This window comes from Amphibalanus amphitrite, unplaced genomic scaffold (assembly GCF_019059575.1).
Source record: "Amphibalanus amphitrite isolate SeventyFive unplaced genomic scaffold, NRLGWU_Aamphi_draft 000330F_arrow, whole genome shotgun sequence".
NCBI classification, from domain to species: Eukaryota; Metazoa; Arthropoda; class Thecostraca; order Balanomorpha; family Balanidae; genus Amphibalanus; species Amphibalanus amphitrite.
Genome location: NW_024881825.1, coordinates 307,835 through 329,634, shown reverse-complemented (window position 1 = coordinate 329,634; position 21,800 = coordinate 307,835). Strand labels below are relative to the sequence as shown.

At 49.0% G+C, this 21,800-nt stretch overlaps 2 protein-coding genes across 10 annotated transcripts in view; one reads left to right on the top strand and one right to left on the bottom strand.

Annotated features, from left to right (window-relative positions):
- The window catches only part of LOC122388661 (regulatory-associated protein of mTOR-like), a 41,918-nt gene extending 38,668 nt beyond the window's left edge, over nt 1-3,250 (bottom strand). The window contains exons 1-2 of one of the 4 annotated variants that reach the window (XM_043379927.1): nt 3,135-3,250; nt 395-675 (exon numbers count right to left, since the gene is read on the bottom strand). In XM_043379927.1, coding sequence (XP_043235862.1) covers nt 395-580 — 186 coding nt within the window. In that variant the 5' untranslated portion in view covers nt 581-675; nt 3,135-3,250. Of the gene's footprint in view, nt 1-394; nt 676-3,082 lie in introns of all 4 variants that reach the window. The other 3 variants (XM_043379928.1, XM_043379931.1, XM_043379930.1) reach the window with 3 other exon arrangements.
- Nucleotides 3,251-6,724: 3,474 nt separating this feature from the next.
- Nucleotides 6,725-21,798, top strand: LOC122388673. Of its 6 annotated transcripts, none has more exons than XM_043379959.1 (7): nt 6,725-6,795; nt 15,655-15,961; nt 16,232-16,368; nt 16,949-17,096; nt 17,560-17,732; nt 19,797-19,971; nt 20,458-21,798. In XM_043379959.1, the coding sequence occupies exons 1-7, from the start codon at nt 6,765-6,767 to the stop codon at nt 20,570-20,572; spliced, it is 1,086 nt and encodes a 361-aa protein (XP_043235894.1). In that variant the 5' UTR covers nt 6,725-6,764; the 3' UTR covers nt 20,573-21,798. The 6 variants fall into 6 exon arrangements, with proteins under 6 accessions (XP_043235894.1, XP_043235897.1, XP_043235899.1 ...); XM_043379962.1 differs by having other exon boundaries at nt 6,783-7,024; XM_043379964.1 differs by having other exon boundaries at nt 6,795-6,844.
- Nucleotides 21,799-21,800: the final 2 nt, after the last annotated feature.

Sequence of the window (21,800 nt, the reverse complement as noted above, 5' to 3'; positions counted from 1 at the left end):
CCTAAAAGTTTGACTAAAAAGCTTTCCCCAAAGGCCGCAGAGTTAAAATAATGGTACCGGAATATTCATTTCGTCATAATTCGGCGACCTGACCTGGCAGCGAAAGTGTATATGTAGGTCGTGCGTTCGAAGAATCAGCGCAAAGCCATGCTGAAATTCGGTCCGACCCGGCTCCGAAATTCACACAGAGTTCCCGCCTGCTCCTTACTGGCCTATTTCCCACCCTTCTCCGCCCTCCCGACAACGCTGGCGACACCCATGCCCTACGTACAGGTGTCTGCCGTGCCAGCCTCCGGTCCTGTTACAGCCCCCTCCCCTCCCGGTCTCGGACCAGTCTTATCCCCCCCCCCCTGGTCCCGCACTAGCCTCCCTCTGTTGCCGACTAGGTACGTACCCGCTCCTTCATACGCCAGCACTCGCGCTGCACGGGCTCGCCCTCGATCTTTCCCAGGTGGCGTCCCTGTCGGAAGAAGGCCGGCACGCGCCAGTCCTGCTCGTCGGGCGCTGCCTCCGGGTGCAGCGAGCGCCGCGGCCGCGCCGAAGGGCCCGGAGAGCGTGAGAACGTGTTCCACGAGGCCATGTTCAGGCGTCAGCGGCGCCGGAGACGTCCACCAGCGGGGCTGTCCGGCGCGCTAGGTGTCCCCCAGCTGGCGCGCAGACATGCCGCCGTCCCCGCTGTGGACACAGTAGGCCAGTCAGGGAGTGGACACCCTTACCCCACTGACTGTGGACGCAGTTGGCTGCATCAGGTGTACCATTTCCCCACTGTGGCGGTTGGAGGCTCTTCCTCTTTTTTTTATTCGACTTTCTTGTCATATTTTTCTGCCAACAATGAACTTTAGGCCAGCTCAATTTACTTCAGAACTTTAAATAATTAGTTTTGTTATATTATCAGTCAAGCAGGTGCCTGGCTGTTGGTCTGCAGAATCCTTACCCAGCCAAAGGAAAGGGCATTTGAACTTGTATGCCATGAGTTTGGAATAGTAGTAACTGTTCACTGTTCAGTGAGTGACAATAAAACAAGTAAGTGGCATGAGTAGCTACCTAATGGGCATGCAGTAGCATTAACCAATAAAGAAACAAATTCTACAAGATGCATGCATAAATACCTAGGCCATATACCTATACTTTTTTGCTCCTTGAGAGATAATTCAGATGAAATAAAGTTGATGATACATTAAAACTGAAAATAGTAAATGAAATGTTAAACTCATTGTATGTTCAGCACCAGACCTTAGCATCACTATGTACAATCTCACATCCTTCAACAGACTTCTTTGCAGGTTAGCCCTATCCTATCTCTTATATTACACATTAAATGCTCTTGGAGCTGGTTAGATCAGCAGCTTGAGCTTGAGATGAGATTGGTTGATTACCTGGTTGATCTGATTGATTATGTATGCATGTATGTATGAATGTATGCATGTATGTATGTATGTATGTTTGCATGTATGTATGTATGTATGTATGCATTTATGATCAATTGATGCTTGCTGGGCACAACACACACCATGTGCCAAATTAGGGGTACCAAAAACTTGAATTCCTTCTTCAAGTTCAATGTGATCCATTTTCACAATGTATGTACTATGGGCTGATTATTCTAAAGCCCGACTGGAAAAAATGCCTCCACTACGCTGAAGTTCTCGGCGGAGGTGATGCGCCAAAATTTCGGCGCAAGGGTTTATGCGCCGAAATTATTTTACCAAGCCATGCTTCATGCGCCAAAAATTTTCAAGGCTTACTGATGGCTGCAGGCTGTAACCACGCACTTTTCGTCGAGGGGGGGGGGCTGGCGTGTGTGTGTGACTGTCTTCCAGTGACTACTGTCTACAGACAGTTGTTGGCACGGTCAACGGGATCGGGCAGACAAAAGACATCAGCAGGCCATGCGGGACCGAGCACCAGGGTTCGCTATCACAAAATCTCCTGACTCACAAACTCACTGGCATGTTCCATAACGTAACCTTTATTTTGTTGCCCGGCTCTGATCAGCAGTAGTGCCCAGCCGGTGACTGACGCCTGACAGGGCCTTCAACAGGCGTGGTGCAAGCACGGCCGATGGGATCGGGCAGATACCAGGTCACGCGGGACCGATTGCCAGCGTCCGCTCACAAACCACACGCCGGAAATACAGGAATCACAACGGTCAATACGCACACGATAGCATACGTTATCTGAACTAGGGGATCCGACAATCCATAACCTCACTCTGGATCGGTGAACTGTTCCTGCCGTGGGAGAGTCGCAATCAGGTTCACTAAACATGACTTAAATACCCTGAGACGAACACGGGACAAGATAAGTGATATTTAAGATGTTTAACTCCCGAAGACATTTAACCCTCGCCGGCCGAGGGGGGATTGGTGCCACCCCCCGGACGTTTTTTTTCGCGATTTACGCCGAAGTACGCCGAAAATTTCGGCGCAAGCCGTCGATTTACGCCGAAGTACGCCGAAAATTTTCGGCGCAAACGCCCAACAACGCTCGAGTTCTCGACGAAAGCGTGCATTTTTTCCAGTCGGGTTCTAAAGCTATTGTTCAACAGCCACCTACTCTATCATCATACAAATTCTTCTGTCAGGCCATAAGGCATAAAATCAACCAGGCATGCACAAGTTGAAGTGCAGTTCCCATACCTATATTTAAAAAAAAACAACAGCTTGAACATCAAACATTGTAACAGGGTGATCTTTCACTAAATTGAAATGCACAAGGGTGAGGGGCTTATTGAAAAGATTTCTAAGCCTCTAAGGCCTATGGTTTGGGCACTATGACTAGCTTATCCAAATCTTATTCTTTGTAAGTACCCAGGGGCCAGGTACACAAGGAAATACTAGAACCTCCCAAATGGGTATTCTACAGAAGAAATGAAAATGCTTCGGATGAGCATGCATGCTCATCAACTGTATCATAATTAAACCATTTCAATGAGCTTTGAAATTTCAGACAGTGATTCTATCACTGCATGACCCCATTTATGTTTTCATTATGATGAGTGCAAGCAATAGGCATAGGATCCAGGATCCTATGCCTTACGATGATGATGAGTGCTGCAAGTAATATCAATATGCATAGCTACCTTACACAACTGACCACTGTCATCAGCCTTCAGTGATAAATCGTAAACCCACTCTTGTAATCCTTCAATTGCAGACGAACGGTGCGAAATGCCGATCACTCCACGTTTTGGAAAATCTCCATCCAGGATCCTGGATCTCCGCGATCTCCGCAAAGATCACCGCAAAAAAAAATCACACGGATCCACACGATTTCAATCAAGGTCACGTAAATGCAAGATGAACCCTATTTTAGCTTTTTGATATACCTAGTGCAGCCATATTTGACGTCGCAAAAAAATACTGAATACTTTTATTTAAAGGGACCCTCCCACCTTCAAAAAAGTTTATGAATTGGCATGAAAGTGATGTCGCTCGGTTCAGAAAGAGCGAAAACGAATATCTACCAAATTTCACCGAAAAATATTCACCGGTTTTCAAGATATTAGACTTTTACTTTTGTTTACTTTTTGGGATCTCCGCTGTTTCTAGCGACTTTATTTTAGAAGTGCGGCGTTTGCGGCAGATGTTGCGCGCAAATAGCATATGCCACCGCGTGCTACAAAACGTTTTAGTCAAACATTTAAAAATCGTTAGATATCTGCGCTGACGTCACACATTCAGAGGGGTATTCCTAAGCATTAGCCCCTCTGAATCAAAATGCTGCAATTTTGAAATTCAATATTTCCGATTTAAGGCATTTCTCGATGTTGTGAGTGCCAAAACCGGTAATTGTGAGCCAGGGACCCCATTTTGGCTATCTCAACTCAAATCTAATGTTAAGGTGGGAGGGTCCCTTTAAGTGTATTATTAATTAAAGATCGAGGCATAAATATCGTAGTGAAAAATCAGTCGAATTTCTGTTGATAAAAACATATCCAAACCAAGATTCTTACAGGTAATCTAAACTAAACTGAAAACTCTAAATGATAATTTGAAGGGATTTCAGTGATGCTTATCGCCGCGTGGAAAAATACTTCAATCGGACGCGTATATTCGCATGCAGTATGAGTAGAGCATGGGTCCCGAAAAATTCTTCAGAAACTAGAGAAATTCTCGCGGGGCAGGACGTCTGTCAAACTAGCAGCGAGCAGCGAGCAGCGAGTCCAGCAGCGAGAAACGGGCCATCCCGATTTAGCTGAAAATTTGCTCACAGCGCCTTCTCAGCACGCTGATTCCGAAAATCATGGTCTCTAGGGTGGGAATCTTTACCGTTCTCGAGATAGAACCCTCTAAACTTTTCGACACCCATGACCGGGCCATCCCGATTTGGCTGAAAATTGGCTCACAGAGCCTTCTCAGCACGCTGACTCCGAAAATCATGGTCTCTAGAGTGGGAATCTTTACCGTTCTCGAGATAGAACCCTCTATAGTTCTTACCACCCATGACCGGGCCATCCCGATTTGGCTGAAAATTTGCTCACAGAGCCTTCTCAGCACGCTGATTCCGAAAATCATGGTCTCTAGGGTGAGAATCTTTACCGTTCTCGAGATAGAACCCTCTAAAGCTCGTACCACCCATGACCGGGCCATCCCGATTTGGCTAAAAATTGGCTCACAGAGCCTTCTCAGCACGCTGATTCCGAAAATCATGGTCTCTAGTGTGGGAATCTTTACCGTTCTCGAGATAGAACCCTCTAAAGTTTTCGGCACCAAAGACCGGGCCATCCCGATTTGACTGAAAATTGGCTCACAGAGCCTTCTCAGCAAGCTGATTCCGAAAATCATGGTCTCTAGGGTGAGAATCTTTACCGTTCTCGAGATAGAACCCTCTAAATTTCCTACCACGCATGACCGGGCCATCCCGATTTCGCTGAAAATTTCTCACAGGTCCTGCTCAGTTCTCAGCACGCTGATTCCGAAAATCATGGTCTCTAGGGTGGGAATCTTAACCGTTCTCAAAATAGAAACCTCTGAAATTTTCGACACCCATGACCGGGCCATCCCGATTTGGCTGAAAATTGGCTCACAGAGCCTTCTCAGCACGCTGATTCCGAAAATCGTGGTCTCTAGGGTGGGAATCTTTACCGTTCTCGAAATAGAACACTCTAAAATTCTTACTACCCATGACCGGGCCATCCCGATTTGGCTGAAAATTTGCTCACAGAGCCTTCTCAGCACGCTGATTCCGAAAACCATGGTCTCTAGGGTGGGAATCTTTACCGTTCTCGAGATAGAACCCTCTAAAGTTTTCGACACCAAAGACCGGGCCATCCCGATTTGTCTGAAAATTTGCTCACAGAGCCTTCTCAGCACGCTGATTCCGAATATCATGGTCCCTAGGGTGGGAATCTTTACCGTTCTCGAGATAGAACCCTCTAAAGCTCTTACCACCCATGACTGGGCCATCCCGATTTGGCTAAAAATTGGCTCACAGAGCCTTCTCAGCACGCTGATTCCGAAAATCATGGTCTCTAGGGTGGGAATCTTAACCGTTCTCGAGATAGAAACCTCTAAAATTTTCGACACCCATGACCGGGCCATCCCGATTTGGCTGAAAATTGGCTCACAGAGCCTTCTCAGCACGCTGATTCCGAAAATCGTGGTCTCTAGGGTGGAAATCTTTACCGTTCTCGAAATAGAACCCTCTAAAGTTCTTACCACCCATGACCAGGCCATCCCGATTTGGCTGAAAATTTGCTCACAGAGCCTTCTCAGCACGCTGATTCCGAAAATCATGGTCTCTAGGGTGGGAATCTTCACCGTTCTCGAGATAGAACCCTTTAAAGCTCTTACCACCCGTGACCGGGCCATCCCGATTTGACTGGGATGGCCCGGTCGATTTGACAGACCATGATTTTCGGAATCAGCCGCAGCGTGCTGAGAAGGCTCTGCGAGAAAATTTTCAACCAAATCGGAATGGCCCGGTCTTTGGTGTCGAAAACTTAAGAGCGTTCTATCTCGAGAACGGTGAAGATTTTAACCCTAGAGACCATGATTTTCGGAATCAGCGTGCTGAGAAGGCTCTATGAGCAAATTTTCAGCCAAATCGGGATGGCCCGGTCATGAGTGGTAAGAATTTTAGAGGGTTCTATCTCGAGAACGGTAAAGATTCCCACCCTAGAGACCATGATTTTCGGAATCAGCGTGCTGAGAAGGCTCTGTGAGCCAGTTTTCAGCCAAATCAGGATGGCCCGTTCATGGGTGTCGAAAATTTTAGAGGTTTCTATCTCGAGAACGGTTAAGATTCCGGCACCCTAGAGACCATGATTTTCGGAATCAGCGTGCTGAGAACTGAGCAGGACCTGTGAGCAAATTTTCAGCCAAATCGGGATGGCCCGGTCATGGGTGGTAAGAGCTTTAGAGGGTTCTATCTCGAGAACGGTAAAGATTCCCACCCTAGAGACCATGATTTTCGGAATCAGCGTGCTGAGAAGGCTCTGTTAGGGCTGTGAGCCAATTTTCAGCCAAATCGGGATGGCCCGGTCATGGGTGTCGAAAACTTTAGAGGGTTCTATCTCGAGAACGGTAAAGATTCCTACCCTAGAGACCATGATTTTCGGAATCAGCGTGCTGAGAAGGCTCTGTGAGCAAATTTTCAGCTAAATCGGGATGGCCCGTTTCTCGCTGCTAGACTCGCCGCTCGCTGCTCGCTGCTAGTTTGACAGTCGTCTTGCCCCGCGAGAATTTCTCTAGTTTCTGAAGAATTTTTCGGGACCCATGCTCTACTAATACTGCATTCGAATATACGCCAATCGGACGTCGATGCCGGGCTACCAAATTGCTTTCGTTCGCGGTGCGTTTGCAAATCGGTCGTTGCCGTCGCGTTGCTATAGGCGCTATAGGTTGCCATGGTCGTTGCTTACATGAAGCGTGTGTGGCGTTATTTGAATATTTTTTGTTTCATATATAGGCCATAGTGCGAAACATATATAAGCCGAAAATTCAAAACTGCCTTTGATTAGTGACGTGGCCTTGGCTTATAGGAAGCACTTACTTACTTACTAGGAAGGTTAGACTGGAAGGTTGGTATAGCCTTGGTTACTAGGAAGCACTAAGAAAGTTTATTTTACCAATTTCTGGTGTTGGTAAAAGTATACATTGAGTCCGAGTGGCTGTTATAAAATAAAGTTTCATATTCTTACATTATTTGACATCCTGAATCCAAAAATGATCCTTATATGTCCTGGAAATAAAAGAAAAAACATAATCAAACCTGACCTAACCTTACCTATTTACCTACAACCTACCATCCTACAACCTATAAACCTACAACCTAACCTAACCTAACCTACCAACCTAAAACCTACAAACCTACAACCTAACCTAACCTAAAACCTAATTTTTTTGCTGTTACATATTTGTATCAACAGCGTCACAATTGTCCACTCGGACCTAATATATACTAATACCCTAATAGCTTGCAATAAGATCTTTCAAAAACATCCTGGTCATTTTCCAATCAGGTCATTGCTGAGGTCACTGGAGTTCGCCAAGAGTAAAATTATTATAAATTTTTGTTCCCGACTTCGACAGGGCTGCGGAGCCGTGGAAATTTCAGACGGCCGGATCAGACGGCTCCGGCTCCGGGGAAAAAATCGGCTATGGCTCCGGGTGGCGGGTGAAATGCCATGGCGCTCCGCGGCACCGGCTCCGGCTCCGAGTAAAATGGTCGGGCTCCGGCTCTAATACTCAATGCATCCCTATGCAATTAAGTACGGGTGGAAGAAAAAGACGTTGGGATTGGTGCACGTTGATTCTTTATTTGCATAACAAGGCTATTTTCACATTTTGAATACCTTGTTTCACGGCTCCGGCTCTGGGCAAAATATGCCGGCTCCGGCGGCTCCAGCTCCGGCTCCGCACCCCTGGTTTTCACAACTCCGCACATAACTCGGGAACCAATAGAGCTACAGCGCCGTGGAAAAGCGCATTTCAAAGCCCTTTCTCAGTTAACCCTCGCCCTTATTGGTGTTAGGCCAGCTGCGAACGTATAAGGTCCCCCCTGTCGTTTCGCCGCTGATCGAGCTAGAGCTTTGCGGTAAAAACGAGCGTGTTGCCCGTGACGAGAGGAAGCCGATGATACCTAATTTTAAGGTCGTAGGTCATTGGTTGACCTTCCAGGTCAGGTCAATGACCCAAAAATCGGGGAAATTGGGACCTGTTAGAACGTTGTAAAGTGTGGCTGCAATGGGGTTTTTCTGGGTGCTGATCACGAATATCATGTTAGTTTTGATCACGGATGTCTTAAGGCCATTTAGGCCACGGAGCATTTAGGCCATGTCGGGTCAGGTCAGGTCAACCAGTAGGAGCCCTGCCGGGTGTTCGTAGTAGATGTCAACCGCCTCTGACAGCTTCGTAACATGTTACGAAGGCACCAAACCTACTTCGTAAATGTTCGAATGTTTGATAAATTCGAATTCAGCTCCAAAAACTAGCCTAGAAACATGTAAAACTCGAAAAAGTAAACTGAGGTCACCAAAGGTTATTGACCTGATCTGACCTTCAGGAGACCTTGACACCCACCCTAATGCATGGGAACAACATCCACATGATTGAACGCTTGAAACCACGAAAAGACTGCAAACGCGTGGCTAATGCAAGCCGACATACGCTGAATCGCGATTCCGGCCAAACATGGTCTCGAAAAGAAGTCAAAGGTCAAAGGTCATTTAGGTGAGGGCCATGAAATTTTCAGAGTTTGTGTAAAATAGATTAACGCGTGGGTACTGAAAGTTTCGTCGCGATGGCCCGCTTTTTACGCAAGTTATTCGCGAAAAGCCGAGGGGGTCCGTTCGACCCTCCCCCCCCCCCCACCCCCTATACAGGCGAGATATAAATTATCAGATTTGACCTAGGGTCAACGGTTTAGTCTCCCAAGATCAGTAACTGTCAAAGTTTGACCTTTTTGCGGAAAAAGTTTTTCCGTAATAACTTTTGACATCAAGCTTGTATTACGTTGATTTTACCAGTATCGCGCTTGTGTTTTCTAGACGCATCGAATGGACTATACTAAGTTGGCCAAAAAAAAAATCGACTTTAAAAATTTTACATCAGGTCAAGGTCGCAGAAAGGGCCATCTTGCATGTCGGTGGGTTCATATCGTTAAGCTGATCGCATCCATGGTGTTTTCAGTGTTCTAGCATGCTTCTATTTAACCCGCGCCGGGCCAGGGGGTGTTTTGAACACACCCCCCCCCCTGCGGTTTTTCGCAGATATCTCAACGCGACGTCGTTTTCGGCACACCTGTTGTGCATATTTTCCGCACATGTTGTGAAAATTTCAGACCCAGGTCGCTCAAGGTCAGGTCACCAGGTCGCTCCAAGTGACCTCACCTCAGAAAAAAAATAGAATGCTCGTCATAGCTACACCGACTGAACGATTGCCTTGAAACTTTCAGTGATTTTTAAGAGTACCAGTATCTATAAAACGTATATCTCGGAATTTTGATATAGGTGACCTAAGGTCAGGTCAATTTTGCGGCCTCTCCTTCAATGGGAGAAAATTGAAAAGCGTCTCTTTTGCACGAACGCCATTCAAGACACACGAAAAAAATCGGTATGCAGGTAAAATGGACACTCTGAATTGGAAAATGGCACCTGTGACCCCTCGTTATGTCCCCGAGGTAATCTCAGATCACGAATAGTATCTAACACATTTTCGCCAATAACTTATGATAGAGGCATGCTAGAGCGATGAAAACGCCTTAGATGTGTTTGACTCGACGATGCGGACCGACTGACATGCAACATGACATTTTCCGGTCAGGTCACCTTGACCTGAGGTCAAATTTTCAAGTTGACCTTTTAAGGTCAACTTATACTTCATTCGACGCGGCTTGACGAGAGGAACACGATGCTGGCAAAAGTAATGTCGCTGCTCTTTCGAGTGAAAAGCTATTGCCGAAAAACACCCTACGGGCAAGGGTTAACCCGCGCCCCGTAGGGCTACCGGCGGACCCTACCCCCCTAAGATCTCTGAAATTTACCGGCCGATTTTCAAAATTCAAACGGCGTTCGATATCCCCACCGGGGAACTACCTTGTGACCAAATTTCATTGACCTAGGTCAAACCGATGACGTCACAGGTCAGGTCAAAAGTCGGATTTTCACCGTTAACAGGCATTTCAAGAAATGTGTTGTGAAATCGAGTAAATTGCTAAGTTATTGAAAACTATCGATGGTACATTGTTCGTCAAACACATACTTCGCTATCTGAGGTCACTGATACCAGGTCAGGTCACAGAGGTCAGGTCACTGGGGGTCACAATATGAAAGTGTCGTGTGATACATGTTTTATGGTCCATTTTAGATGCCAAATGCGATTATGTGGGTCAGGCAGCCTTTGGGGCCAGCTTAGGTCACGTTTTGGTGAAGGTCAGGTCAAGGTCAGGTCAAATTAGGTCAAATTTCAAAGTTGATATTCTTCCATAAAATGGGTATCGATTCGATGCAGCTCGTCACGGGGAGTCCAATGGTGGTCTTTGTTTTGCCCTACGTGGTCTAGAATTGCCAAAAAAAAAAATTGAGTCAAAAGTCGAAAATTTCAAAAATCCGAGATAGCAGTTTTGTAGCCCTGTCAATTCCACACCTTTTATTTCTAGACCATTTTTCGGTATCTTCAAAGCTGTAGTCCTGACAGCTCTTCTCCGGAAGGTCTTTTTTTCGGTCGAAAATGGCAGAACATGACGTCATTCTGACGTCATTTGTGGCCAACCTATCATAGCCTCTGAAAAAAAATTGGTCACAATGTGTAAAATTGATGCCCGGAGGGGTCCTGAAAGTTTGGTGGCGATATCTCCGGCCGTTTAGGAGATATTGACGGAAAAGGACAGGGGGGGGGGGGGGGCGTTTCGGCCCCCCTACGGGGCGCGGGTTAAGTTATCAGCTATTTTTATTTTTATTTTTTTTTCGGCTATTTTTGGAGTTTTTGCCTTCTGGAGGTTAAACCGTTGACCTGAGGTCAAATTTGAGGACATGCTAGCGAAAGAGCGTTAAAAGAGCTATCGAATGTGCTTTTCTGCGGCGCTGTAGCTCTATCGGTTCACGAGTTAGCCGTGGGCAGTTTCCAAAATGTTGAAATAGTTAGACAACATTTTACCTTTGGTGACCTGTGGTGTCCTGAACTTCGACCTGACTCAAAAAAATGACTGAGGTGTGTTCGTCCTTATTTTGGACGTTCTTTCGATTGCCGCTTACCGCGTGTCGCTACGTGGCCCAGGAGCCGAGTTAGAAGGGGATGGGGTGTTCAGACCCCCCCCCCCCCCGGCCTGGCGCGGAAGTCGCGGAGCACCGGCCGGGCGAGGGTTAAAGCTATTGAAAAAAACTGTTGATGTTTCATGAGCTGAGATGACCTCAGGGGCTTAAAAGGGGTCATTGGTGCAATTTTCCAGTTCAGTGTGTCACGTTTACTTGTATGTGTATCAGGCTTGGCATTTTTACCGGCGAAAAGTAGTGTTCGCTATTTGCCGGTTAAAACTGGTTTACCTAAGCCAGCAAAAAGTAGCAGAACACTGAAAGTATCATTACGTTATGCCTAGGCGTGTATTTGAACAGGAAACATTTTGAGGAGGTTTCAGTGGAAACTATATGTTTTGCCTTTCAAACAGAAATGTTGATCATTGATCATTCAAGAGTGCTCCAAATCTTGACCTTCACGCTTTTTACGCGAACAGTTCGCGTAAAAAGTGGTCGACAGCGATGAAACGTTCAGAGCCTTGGGTACATAAATTTTACACACTCTGAAAATTTCAGACCTTGACCCAAATGACCTTTGATCAAATGACCTGTTTCCTGAAACCACATCTGGCCGGAAACGCGATTCGGCGTATATCGGCTGTGCGTTCTCAGACTGTTAGGCTTTAGAAACGTGCCAACATGTGCAATGATTATGGTCCAATGCATTATAGGGGCATCAAGATCACTTGGAGGTCCGATTAAGACTATTGGGGCGTTCCACGACAAATCGACAAGTGCCCTGCACCCTCATATTTTATTTTTTGCTTAAAATTGGTCTAATGGGTTGTGATGGGCGGAGAAGCCAGCTGTGGCAAGGATTTTTTTCTTCGAACAACGGTTTCCGAGATATAGCATCGGGCAATTCCTGGAGTTCGCGCTGCAGCCCTATGTTTGGCGGCCTATAACTCAGAAACTATTGTTTTTTTACGATAAAAACTTGAAATGGTTCAACTCACAATCAACCAACAAACATTTTGGCTATCTCGGATTTTCAATTTTTGAAAATTTTGATCACGTGACCTTTTGTCCCATTTTTCGAAGAGTGACCTTGATATTTTCCCCACTGAAAGTTGCAATTTTGTCTGATGACGATTAAAGCCTTATCAATTGTCATTCATATGCGATAGTAAAAAAAGTGGTTATCGCCCTGCGTTGACCTCAGGTCAGGTCATTTTTATGACCTGTCCATTATTACGAGCGGGAGCGACAGCGAGATCTCGAGAATAAAGCAAGATAGCGACAAGCGGTAAACGGTAAAGGGTACACACGGATAAGGTCTATAATTTTTACTGAGGTCATTTTCAGGGCAGGTCAAAGATGACGTCACAGGAGCTAAAAGGAAGTCAAAATAGCGGCACTATACATATATATGAAGTTTTTCTCGAATAACTTTCAAGGTATCCCACCTAGGAACAAACTAATAGCACCATCGTGATCCTCTCGTCGATCCGCATCGAAACATATGTATGTTGACCTCGAAAGATCGAAAGGTCAAAAGTTGACCTTAGATCACGTGACCTAGGGTCAACTTTTGACCTTTCGACATTTCGAGGTCAACATACATATGTTTAGATGCGGATCGACGAGAGGATCACGATGGTGCTATTAGTTTGTTCCTAGCTGGGATACCTTGAAAGTTATTCGAGAAAAACTTCATATATATGTATAGTGCCGCTATTTTGACTTCCTCTTAGCTCCTGTGACGTCATCTTTGACCTGACCTGAAAATGACCTCAGTAAAAATTATAGACCTTATCCGTGTGTACCCTTTACCGTTTATCGCTTGTCGCTATCTTGCTTTATTCTCGAGATCTCGCTGTCGCTCCCGCTCCTAATAATGGACAGGTCATAAAAATGACCTGACCTGAGGTCAACGCAGGGCGATAACCACTTTTTTATTATCGCATATGAATGACAATTGATAAGGCTTTAATCGTCATCAGACAAAATTGCAACTTTCAGTGGGGAAAATATCAAGGTCACTCTTCGAAAAATAGGACAAAAGGTCACGTGATCAAAATTTTCAAAAATTGAAAATCCGAGTTAGCCAAAATGTTTGTTGATTGATTGTGTGTTGAACCATATAAAGTTTTTATCGTAAAAAAACAATAGTTTCTGAGTTATAGGCCGCCAAACATAGGGCTGCAGCGCGAACTCCAGTAATTGCCCGAGGCTATATCTCGGAAACCGTTGTTCGAAGAAAAAAATCCTTGCCACAGCTGGCTTCCCCGCCCATCACAACCCCTTACACCAGTTTTCAACGAAGAATAAAATATGAGGGTGCAAATTTAATTTTTTATTTGTCGATTTGTCGTGGAACGCCCCGATTGGCCTTTTGTGACCTCAGATGGCTTTCGAGTATTACGATTTTAATGGTTTGTTGTTGAGTTTTAAGAGCTGCTTCCGAATTTGCTACTTATTTGAACATTTGAGTAGTATACTACTGGTTTGGTGCATGTGTACCATGACACGAATCTGTCAGTGGCGGCTTACGCCTAGCTATGGATCGTCCGCGGGGCCCTTTGGTTGATCTGATTACCTACCCCAAATGGATAAATACATCATCATTTTAATAAAAAATACCAAATTCGAAAGCAGTACCTCAGAAAACACCATGACAATTAGCTCTCTTTGAGAAGTTTTAGCAGGTCGTGATTTCCCGATTTTTGGGTCACTGACCTGACCTGGAAAGCAAACATTGAATCCTAAAATTGGATATTATCGGCTTCCTCTCGTCACATGCTACATATTGGTTTCTTCCTCCAGTTCAATCAGTTGTTGTCTAGAAAAGCAAAGTTAAAGGTAGTGTGCCACCTTTGAAAGATTTCCCATTTTATTTTTCCTAGGATAAGAAGCTTCTGTTTTTACCTAATATCGCAAAAAAAATCAAAAATGGGCCTGGAATAGTGCCTTTTTCGCCAAAAAGTTTATCGGTTTTTAGATATGTATAACAACTGTAGTGGGCTCACCTGCAAACAGGCGTCGGGCAACAAGCGCGAATGCGGCGCACTTGTGACAATAAGCAAAGGTCATTATAGTGTTACGACCATACGACGTACGGGAATGAGTTATCAGCTGTCTAATCGTAGACAACACAATGTCGAGCCTTAAACTGTAAGACTGTATTGGTATTCTTTCTTTTATTTGGCTGTCGAACATTATTTATGGTTTGAAATATGATTTTATGTAAAATAATTGATATGAAAAAAGCCGTCTTATAAGTTATGACCCCATTTCACCACACGCAAGTGGCAGAAATGACAATGATCAGCTGACGCATTTTTATTGGCCGAAGTCAGAGCGCGCGGCCCGACGCACCACGCGTATTTGGAAATTCCGACCTCGACGAGCATCAGAAGCCACCTAACAGGCGTGTTCGAAACCGCAGGAGATGATGATGAACGGGTTTATCGAAACTTGATTGGATGAGCATATCGGTAATAGCGATTTCAGTGTGTGCATTTATTGTTCATAGTGGTGTGAAATGTGGTTGGGGTACGACCGACAACCCGTCGGGGCGAATTTCGCACTGGGGTACTCAAAATTTGAAGAATTTAAGACGTTTCCATGAGTTTTGAAGGTATGGATAAGTTCTAAAAATCCGGTTCTCCTTATCTGGGCCATTAACTCCATACGGTCCAAGAAAGCTGGCACACTACCTTTAAACACTTAAGTTTTAGCCAGTTCTTGCCGGATTTTGCCAACATGCTTTCTGCCAGCTTTCGTTGACCCACTTGCAACCGATGACGTCACAGGGCAGGTCAAAGGTCGCATTTTCGACAGTTTATAGGTTTTCTAAGAAATGTGTTGTATCACGGGGCGTGGCCTAACCTGATATGAAAATCTACTACTACCATGCTTTTCTACACTTTTTAACGCTCTTTTGAACGCCACTTACCGCGTGCCGATATGTTGTCCAGGTGCCGATATGTTGTCCAGGTGCCGATGTGTTACTATTAGAACCGGCGTGAAAAGTCCTCCCTCCCCCACTCTTTGATGTGTCACGGTCAGATATGACTAGGCAGACACCGCCTTGCTCGGCCGCCAGACTGCGATTGACAATATTGGTAGAGGTCTTGCTCCCGCCCGGTACTGTGTGTCCTTGGACTTGGACTCGGCTGGTTTGAGGCATTGCCTTTGCAACGGCTCCTCCTTTTCTTTTTAAACTTCAACTTACGCGCTATGAATTGGTTAGGGGTGCATTACTAGTATTGAGCTCTTTTTCCCTTTGCCTTCCACTTCCTAACCTCCACAAGCTGTACAAACTATGTTTCTTTTCTTCCATACTCCTTATTGGTCTCGTCTGGGGGCCGTGCCACGGTTCCCCCAGTCGTGTGTGCCTGTATCAGGTAGGTACTGTACTGTGTGACGGTGGTGTGTCTGGTACTGTCTGACGATGTCCCCGGTGCTGCGCGCAGCCGCCGCTCCACTCGGAGACATGCACGCCTCTCGGCGGCTGCAGACGGGGGTGCGCGGTCGGCTGGGCGGCGCGCGCCGGATCGGCGTCTCGCCACTGCTGCGCCACTCGCCGGTGCGCGCCCCGCCGCCGGGAGAGGACGGCGCCGGCGCCGGCGCGCTGGAGCTGTCGCTGGCCGGCGGCGGACCGCACGAGGTCTACCTGGGCAACTGGCCCGAGCAGCTGCACGAGCTGGAGATCGCCGCGCTCTTCCACAAGTACAGCATCTACCCGAAACACATCCACCTGCACCGCAAACACATGTTCGAGTGAGTCAACCACCCTCACAACGTGACAGTGGGCGTCACTTGTGCGTGAATGAAATACTCGGGCTATTGAAGCACATCTGATTGTTCTTATGAAGTCCAGCGACCCTTTTGGTAATACATTTCATTGTCGTTGCGGACGATCTGAGCTGTCCCCTGACCGGCCTATCCGCGGGTCTGAGGTGTCCGTGACCGGCCTTTCTCCGTATCTGAGGTGCCCCGAGCTGGCCTCTCTCCGTACCTGAGGTGTCTGTCTGGCCGGCTCGCCCGCAGAAGTTACGCGTTCGTGGAGCTGGCGTGCGCCGAGGACGTGGCGCGTGCCATCGACCAGCTGCACGGCGGCAAGGTGCTGGGTCACCAGATCGTGGTGTGTCGCAGCCGGGGCAGCCGCCGGCCGCGGCCCGAGCTCGGTAAGTGAGGAGGGAGAGGGCGAGGGGACTGCCGGGCAACAAGCCGGGGCAACCGCCGGCCGCGGCCCGAGCTCGGTAAGTGCCGCCAGCCGGGGGGAGGAGTCAGTGGCACCAGCCGGGGCAGCCGCCGATCGCGGCCCGAGCTCGGTGAGTGCTGCAGGGAGAGGGGACTGCCGGGCAGAATCGGTGCCGCTGCCGCCAGAGGAGGGGGTGGGGGTGGGGACTGCCTGGCCGAGATCGGTGAGTGCCGGCCGGTGGGGTGGGGAGGGGGAGAGGGGACATCAGACTATTAAGGGGTGGGGAGGAGTATCAGTAACCTGACCTTTCGCCTCTCATCTCTGACCTCTGCCGTGTTGGCCAGACGGCGGGGAGGGGGAACAGTACGAGTGTAAACTGACCTTTTACCTCTCATCTTTGACATGCCGTGTTCTCCAGAGCAGTACCCCTCCAGGAGGGGGACCAGTACGACTGTAACCTCTGACTTGCCGTGTTCTCCAGACAGCGGGGAGGGGGACCAGTACGACTGTAACCTGACCTTTTACCTCTCATCTCTGACCTCTGGGCTCTGACCGTTCGCCAGACGGCGGGGAGGGGGACCAGTACGAGTGCGAGTCGACAGAGTTCAAGTCGCCGCCGAGCTCGCCGCGGCCCAGGAAGCGGTGCTTGAGTATCCCTCCGCTGGTGCTGCCGCTTCCGGAACAGGAGGTGCGCCGGCAGTTCAGCGACAGGTGAGCCGCCGCGCAGCGCTGGACAGGCACAGCCACATGACTGGCCGGCCCACCGGGCGGTGCACTGGCCGACACACACTGCACAGGGCACTGCGGGTGGGTGCACGGGCCGGCGCTCAGGGCAGCGGGCGGGTGCACGGGCCGGCGCTCAGGGCAGCGGGCGGGTGCAGAGAACTGCAGGGCGGATGCGGGGTCGGTGGCGCGCTGCTAACCTATTGCACGTATAGTTACACCAATGTGCTATCGAATATGTGGTGCGAAAATGCACTAATCGTTTGATGTTATCGAGAACAGAATTTATTTACTTCGTCAGCAAAAATTGTAATTGTGTTTCAGCCGTTTTATGTTTGTGGGCGGCTAGTGACTGTTTTGCCGTTTTGTTTTCTCTGTGCTCCCCTCTGGTCTGGTCTCGCCGGTACCTGAGGTGCTCCCTGTTAGCTGACCCCTACCTCTCTGCGTCCAGGGACGAGGACCTGTACGGGGCGCCGCTGCGTCCGAAGCGCGCGTGCACCAGGGAGGGCGGCTGGCGGGCGGACCGGCCCGACGGCAGCGTCGACTCCGCGCCGCACGACCAGACGCCCGACAGCAGCAGCGGCGGCCCGCAGTCGGCGCGCAGCTCGGCCACTAATACCTCCGGTGGGTGACACACAGACCCACCACAAAGACACACAGACACAGACACAGACACACTGAGACACAGACGCACTGCCACGCACACCTCCGGTGGGTTACACATAGACCCACCACAGAGACACACAGACCCACACAGACACAGAGACACAGACGCCGGACAGCAGCAGCGGCGGCCCGCAGTCGGCGCGCAGCTCGGCCACACACACCTCCGGTGGGTGACACAGTACGCACAGACCAATAGACACAGACACAGACACACGGCCATGCACACCTCCGGTGGGTTACACATAGATCCACACAGACACAGACACAGACGCGCCACACACACCTCCGGTGGGTGACGCACAGACACACAGAGACACACAGACCCACACAGACACAGACACACGGTCACGCACACCTCCGGTGGGTTACACACAGATCCACAGACACACACCTCCGATGGGTGGCACGCAGACCCGCACCTCCGGTATGTGATACATAGATCCAGATACAGAGGCCAACAGACAAACCTCCGTCGGGTGACGCATAGCGGGTGGCCCAAAAAAAAACGTTCCCAATTTTAAATCAATATTTCTCAGAAAGTGATAAAGATACAACATTGAAACTTCCAATAGTCAATGCGGCATATATTTTCAGCAAATGGTATGATTTTTATGTTATTCGGTCGATTACTTTTTAAACGGTTCGTGTTTCTAGCATGTCATGTAAAAACCACTTTTTTGCTCAGATGTTTACTAAAAATGTGAGTGAACGGGCCACTTCCATCTCGGCACCACGGCCTGCAGCCATGACTGCTACTGGCAAACTAGCCTCATTGATGGTTCAGGCCTCGGGGTGACACATTCCCTCTCGCTTTTTTCCTTTTTCGGTCGATTTACTATTTGATATTCTTGAAGGGAGGGCGATCAGCAGTAGCCCATACACCGTGCCGCTCCTTCTCTTCGAAACAGGACTTGTGTTGAAACGAATGACATCCATTAAAGCAATTTTGGCTTAGCATTTGAATATTTGGCACATAAGTGGGACAAAAATATTTAAAATAACAGCACACGTGCTGGTATCATTCACGTGTTCTAATTTCTATTTTTATTCTAACATGGTACGTCTAAGCCAATCATTACTACCGTTCAACAACGGCAAAAAAGCAAAAACGTCTTACTTAATTCAACATAAGATTGCTGGCTTGAAAATGATGGTACAGTGTTATAATTTGGCATACCAATGCGCAAAGAAGTGACGCAAACTTGATGAAAATTTTGGCTCGTTATTTGCACTCGAATTTGAGATATAGGCCTCCAAAGTTCGGAACGTTTTTTTTTGGGGGGGGGCTACCCGGTAGATCCAGACACACAGATCAATAGACACAGAGACACAGACGCACGGACCCACACCTCCGGTGGATGACACTTACACAGAATAGGCACACTGACACAGACACACGAGATGCACACCTCCGGTGGTTGTCACACGGACACACACACAGCGGACACAGACACACGAGATCCACACCTCCGATGGGTGTCACACGGACACACAGTACAGCGGACACACCTCCGGTGGGGAACACTGATCATTGTGAGTAAAAGACTGCTTTCAGGGGTCCTGTGCGATACGAGTCATTTCAGCTGCCTAAACGACCAATGCAACAGAGTTTTTTTGAAGTGTCATATTCGTTTTTTTTAATGAGTTATTACCGGCATCTACTCGGTCGTCGTTTTGATTACATCCCAGATTTTCTGATAACTCGCCCAATCTATGCGTATGCTTTACTTTTGCAGCATCTCTCGTATCGTCATGCCTATTCTGTCCGTTGCTTTATGCGTTATTTGAGGTCTCCGCTGTCGACTGTCGGGCATGCGACGCGTGTTTGACAGCCATCAGGTGCGTTCTAGAACTGTGTTCTAGCCTAGCTCTAGTTCTAGCCTGCTAGAACAGTGGCGGCGTCTTCCCGTTGCGGCCAACAGACAACGGCAGGACCTGCCGTCAGCTGTCAGGCTGGATGTGGGTGTCTGTCGTACCTCGAGAGGCGTGTTCCTGACAGCGTCTCGCTCTCCCGGCCCGCAGCGTCGGCGGCCGACTCGGACATGATCCGCCACCGTCTGCACCAGCCGGTCGACGTGCTGGTGGCCAACTTCCCGGCCAACTCGGCGGACCTCGAGCTGATGGACCTCTTCGGCCGCTACAAGCCGCTCCGCGTGCGCATCATGGTCAACGATCCCGGCCTGGAGCCGGGCGCATTGTGAGTAACGGCTGTGAGCATTGTGAGTAACGGCTGGGAGCATTGTGTGTAACGGACAGCACTCGGACGTATTGTGGTAACCACAGTGTGGGTGGTAACAACCAACAGTCTGCACGGCGAGTTCCTCAGCCCGATCGGCGATGTGTCGCAGTTTTACATATTGTTACAGAGTCATGAAATGAAGCACCGCAGCAGCAGCGGCTAAACAGCTCAGATACTGCCACTCAACGGGTATAATTACTGGGATGTCCTTTGTCACACATTTGCCGTGGGACCATCCCTTGTTTACCAGCCGCCGAGTGTGTGTCTCTGAGAGCTGCTCAGGACCTCCCCTCCCCTTCCCTCCCCCATTGTCATTTCGTCCCGCAGCCGCTCAGCTCTTCCCTTCCCCATCCGTGTCTGGTAGCCGCTCACCGTCTCATAGCCTGTCCTGTCTCCCGTGAACGTGTCCCACAGCCTCTGACCCCCCTTCCCCCCTGTCGGCAGCACGTACGCGTACGTGACGGTGTGGAACACGATGGTGGCAGACTCGGCGGTGCTGGAGCTGGACGGCCGGCTGTACCGCGGCCGGCACCTGGTGGTCGAGGTTAGGCGCAGCTAGCCGCCGCCGCGCCGGGTCGAGGTCAGGCGCAGCTAGCCGCCGCCGCGCCGGGTCGAGGTCAGGCGCAGCTAGCTGCCGCCGCTCGAAATGGCGGCTCCGTCCGTAGGTAGGCCGGGGCCGACCGGGTCGGGTCAAAGTCAACCGGGTCATCTAACAGGTCAGGGGAGCCGGCGCGGACAGGGTGACCGTGTCCGGCCCTCCACCCGCGGACACAGCGGACACAGCGGACAGGGGCGGCCGATCCGGCCCCGCTCCCGGCTCGGCCCGAAATCCAGAATCAGGTTTTAGTTTTGTTATCGGTAGACATTTTGCTCGGAGAGGTGTTAGTGAAAAGATCTGAGTGATTATTTGACTAGTCCGGAGGCCTGCAACTTGTGCTTGCAGTCTGATCGTCGTTCGTAGGTGTAAGGCCCGGGTCGGGCCACTGTGACGTCACGATCAGAGCGCGGTGGGTCTCGGCCGTCGGCGCCGATGCGAGCTCAACATCCTATTGTGCTGACGTTGCCGGATGGAGACGTGTCACTGCCACGGTGCTCAGTGCGGTGCGGCTGCTGGGGGACACTCCGCCTGGCGCCTCATCGATGACCACGGCAGTCGGGGCGCCCTAACCCCCCCCCCTACCCCTCCCCCGCGCCTCGCCCCGTCGTTTCACTGCCAACTACGGCGGCGCAGGGTCCACTGGCAGCCCACGTTCCACCTCAGTGACACGCGATGGAGCTCTAGAACGCCAAAATGTGCGGTAAATTGATATCGATTTCGGTGTGTCCGTCACCGAATTAAGCAAATTAACAAACCAATTGAAACACTGATTAACTCTCAAGGAAGGTAAGTTGTTTGATGCCCAATGATAATGTGCACCCATTTAACATCTTAACCATTCATATAAGTGAATAGGAACACTCCTCCCTAGAATTGGTTGTTAACGAGCAGGCTAAGTTTAGCCTACAGCTTGTTGAGCTGGGCAGTGTTTAAGCAAATCCGAGAGATATGCACCAGGCGGCCTGCCGAGCTGTATCGACGCGCGCTGTGCGTTGGCTATACCTCCGATCTGTGACGTCACAGTGGTGAGGGACCCAATGTCAGGGTAAACATGTAAAGTGATTTCGTGCTGTGACTCAAGAAGTTCGTTTTTGTTTTATGTTCAGTTAAGAGTTGTCATTCGTTTGTTGTGGATAGTGTCCCAAGCGACAGATAATCGTCTTTCAATACAATTGTGATTCAACTAAGA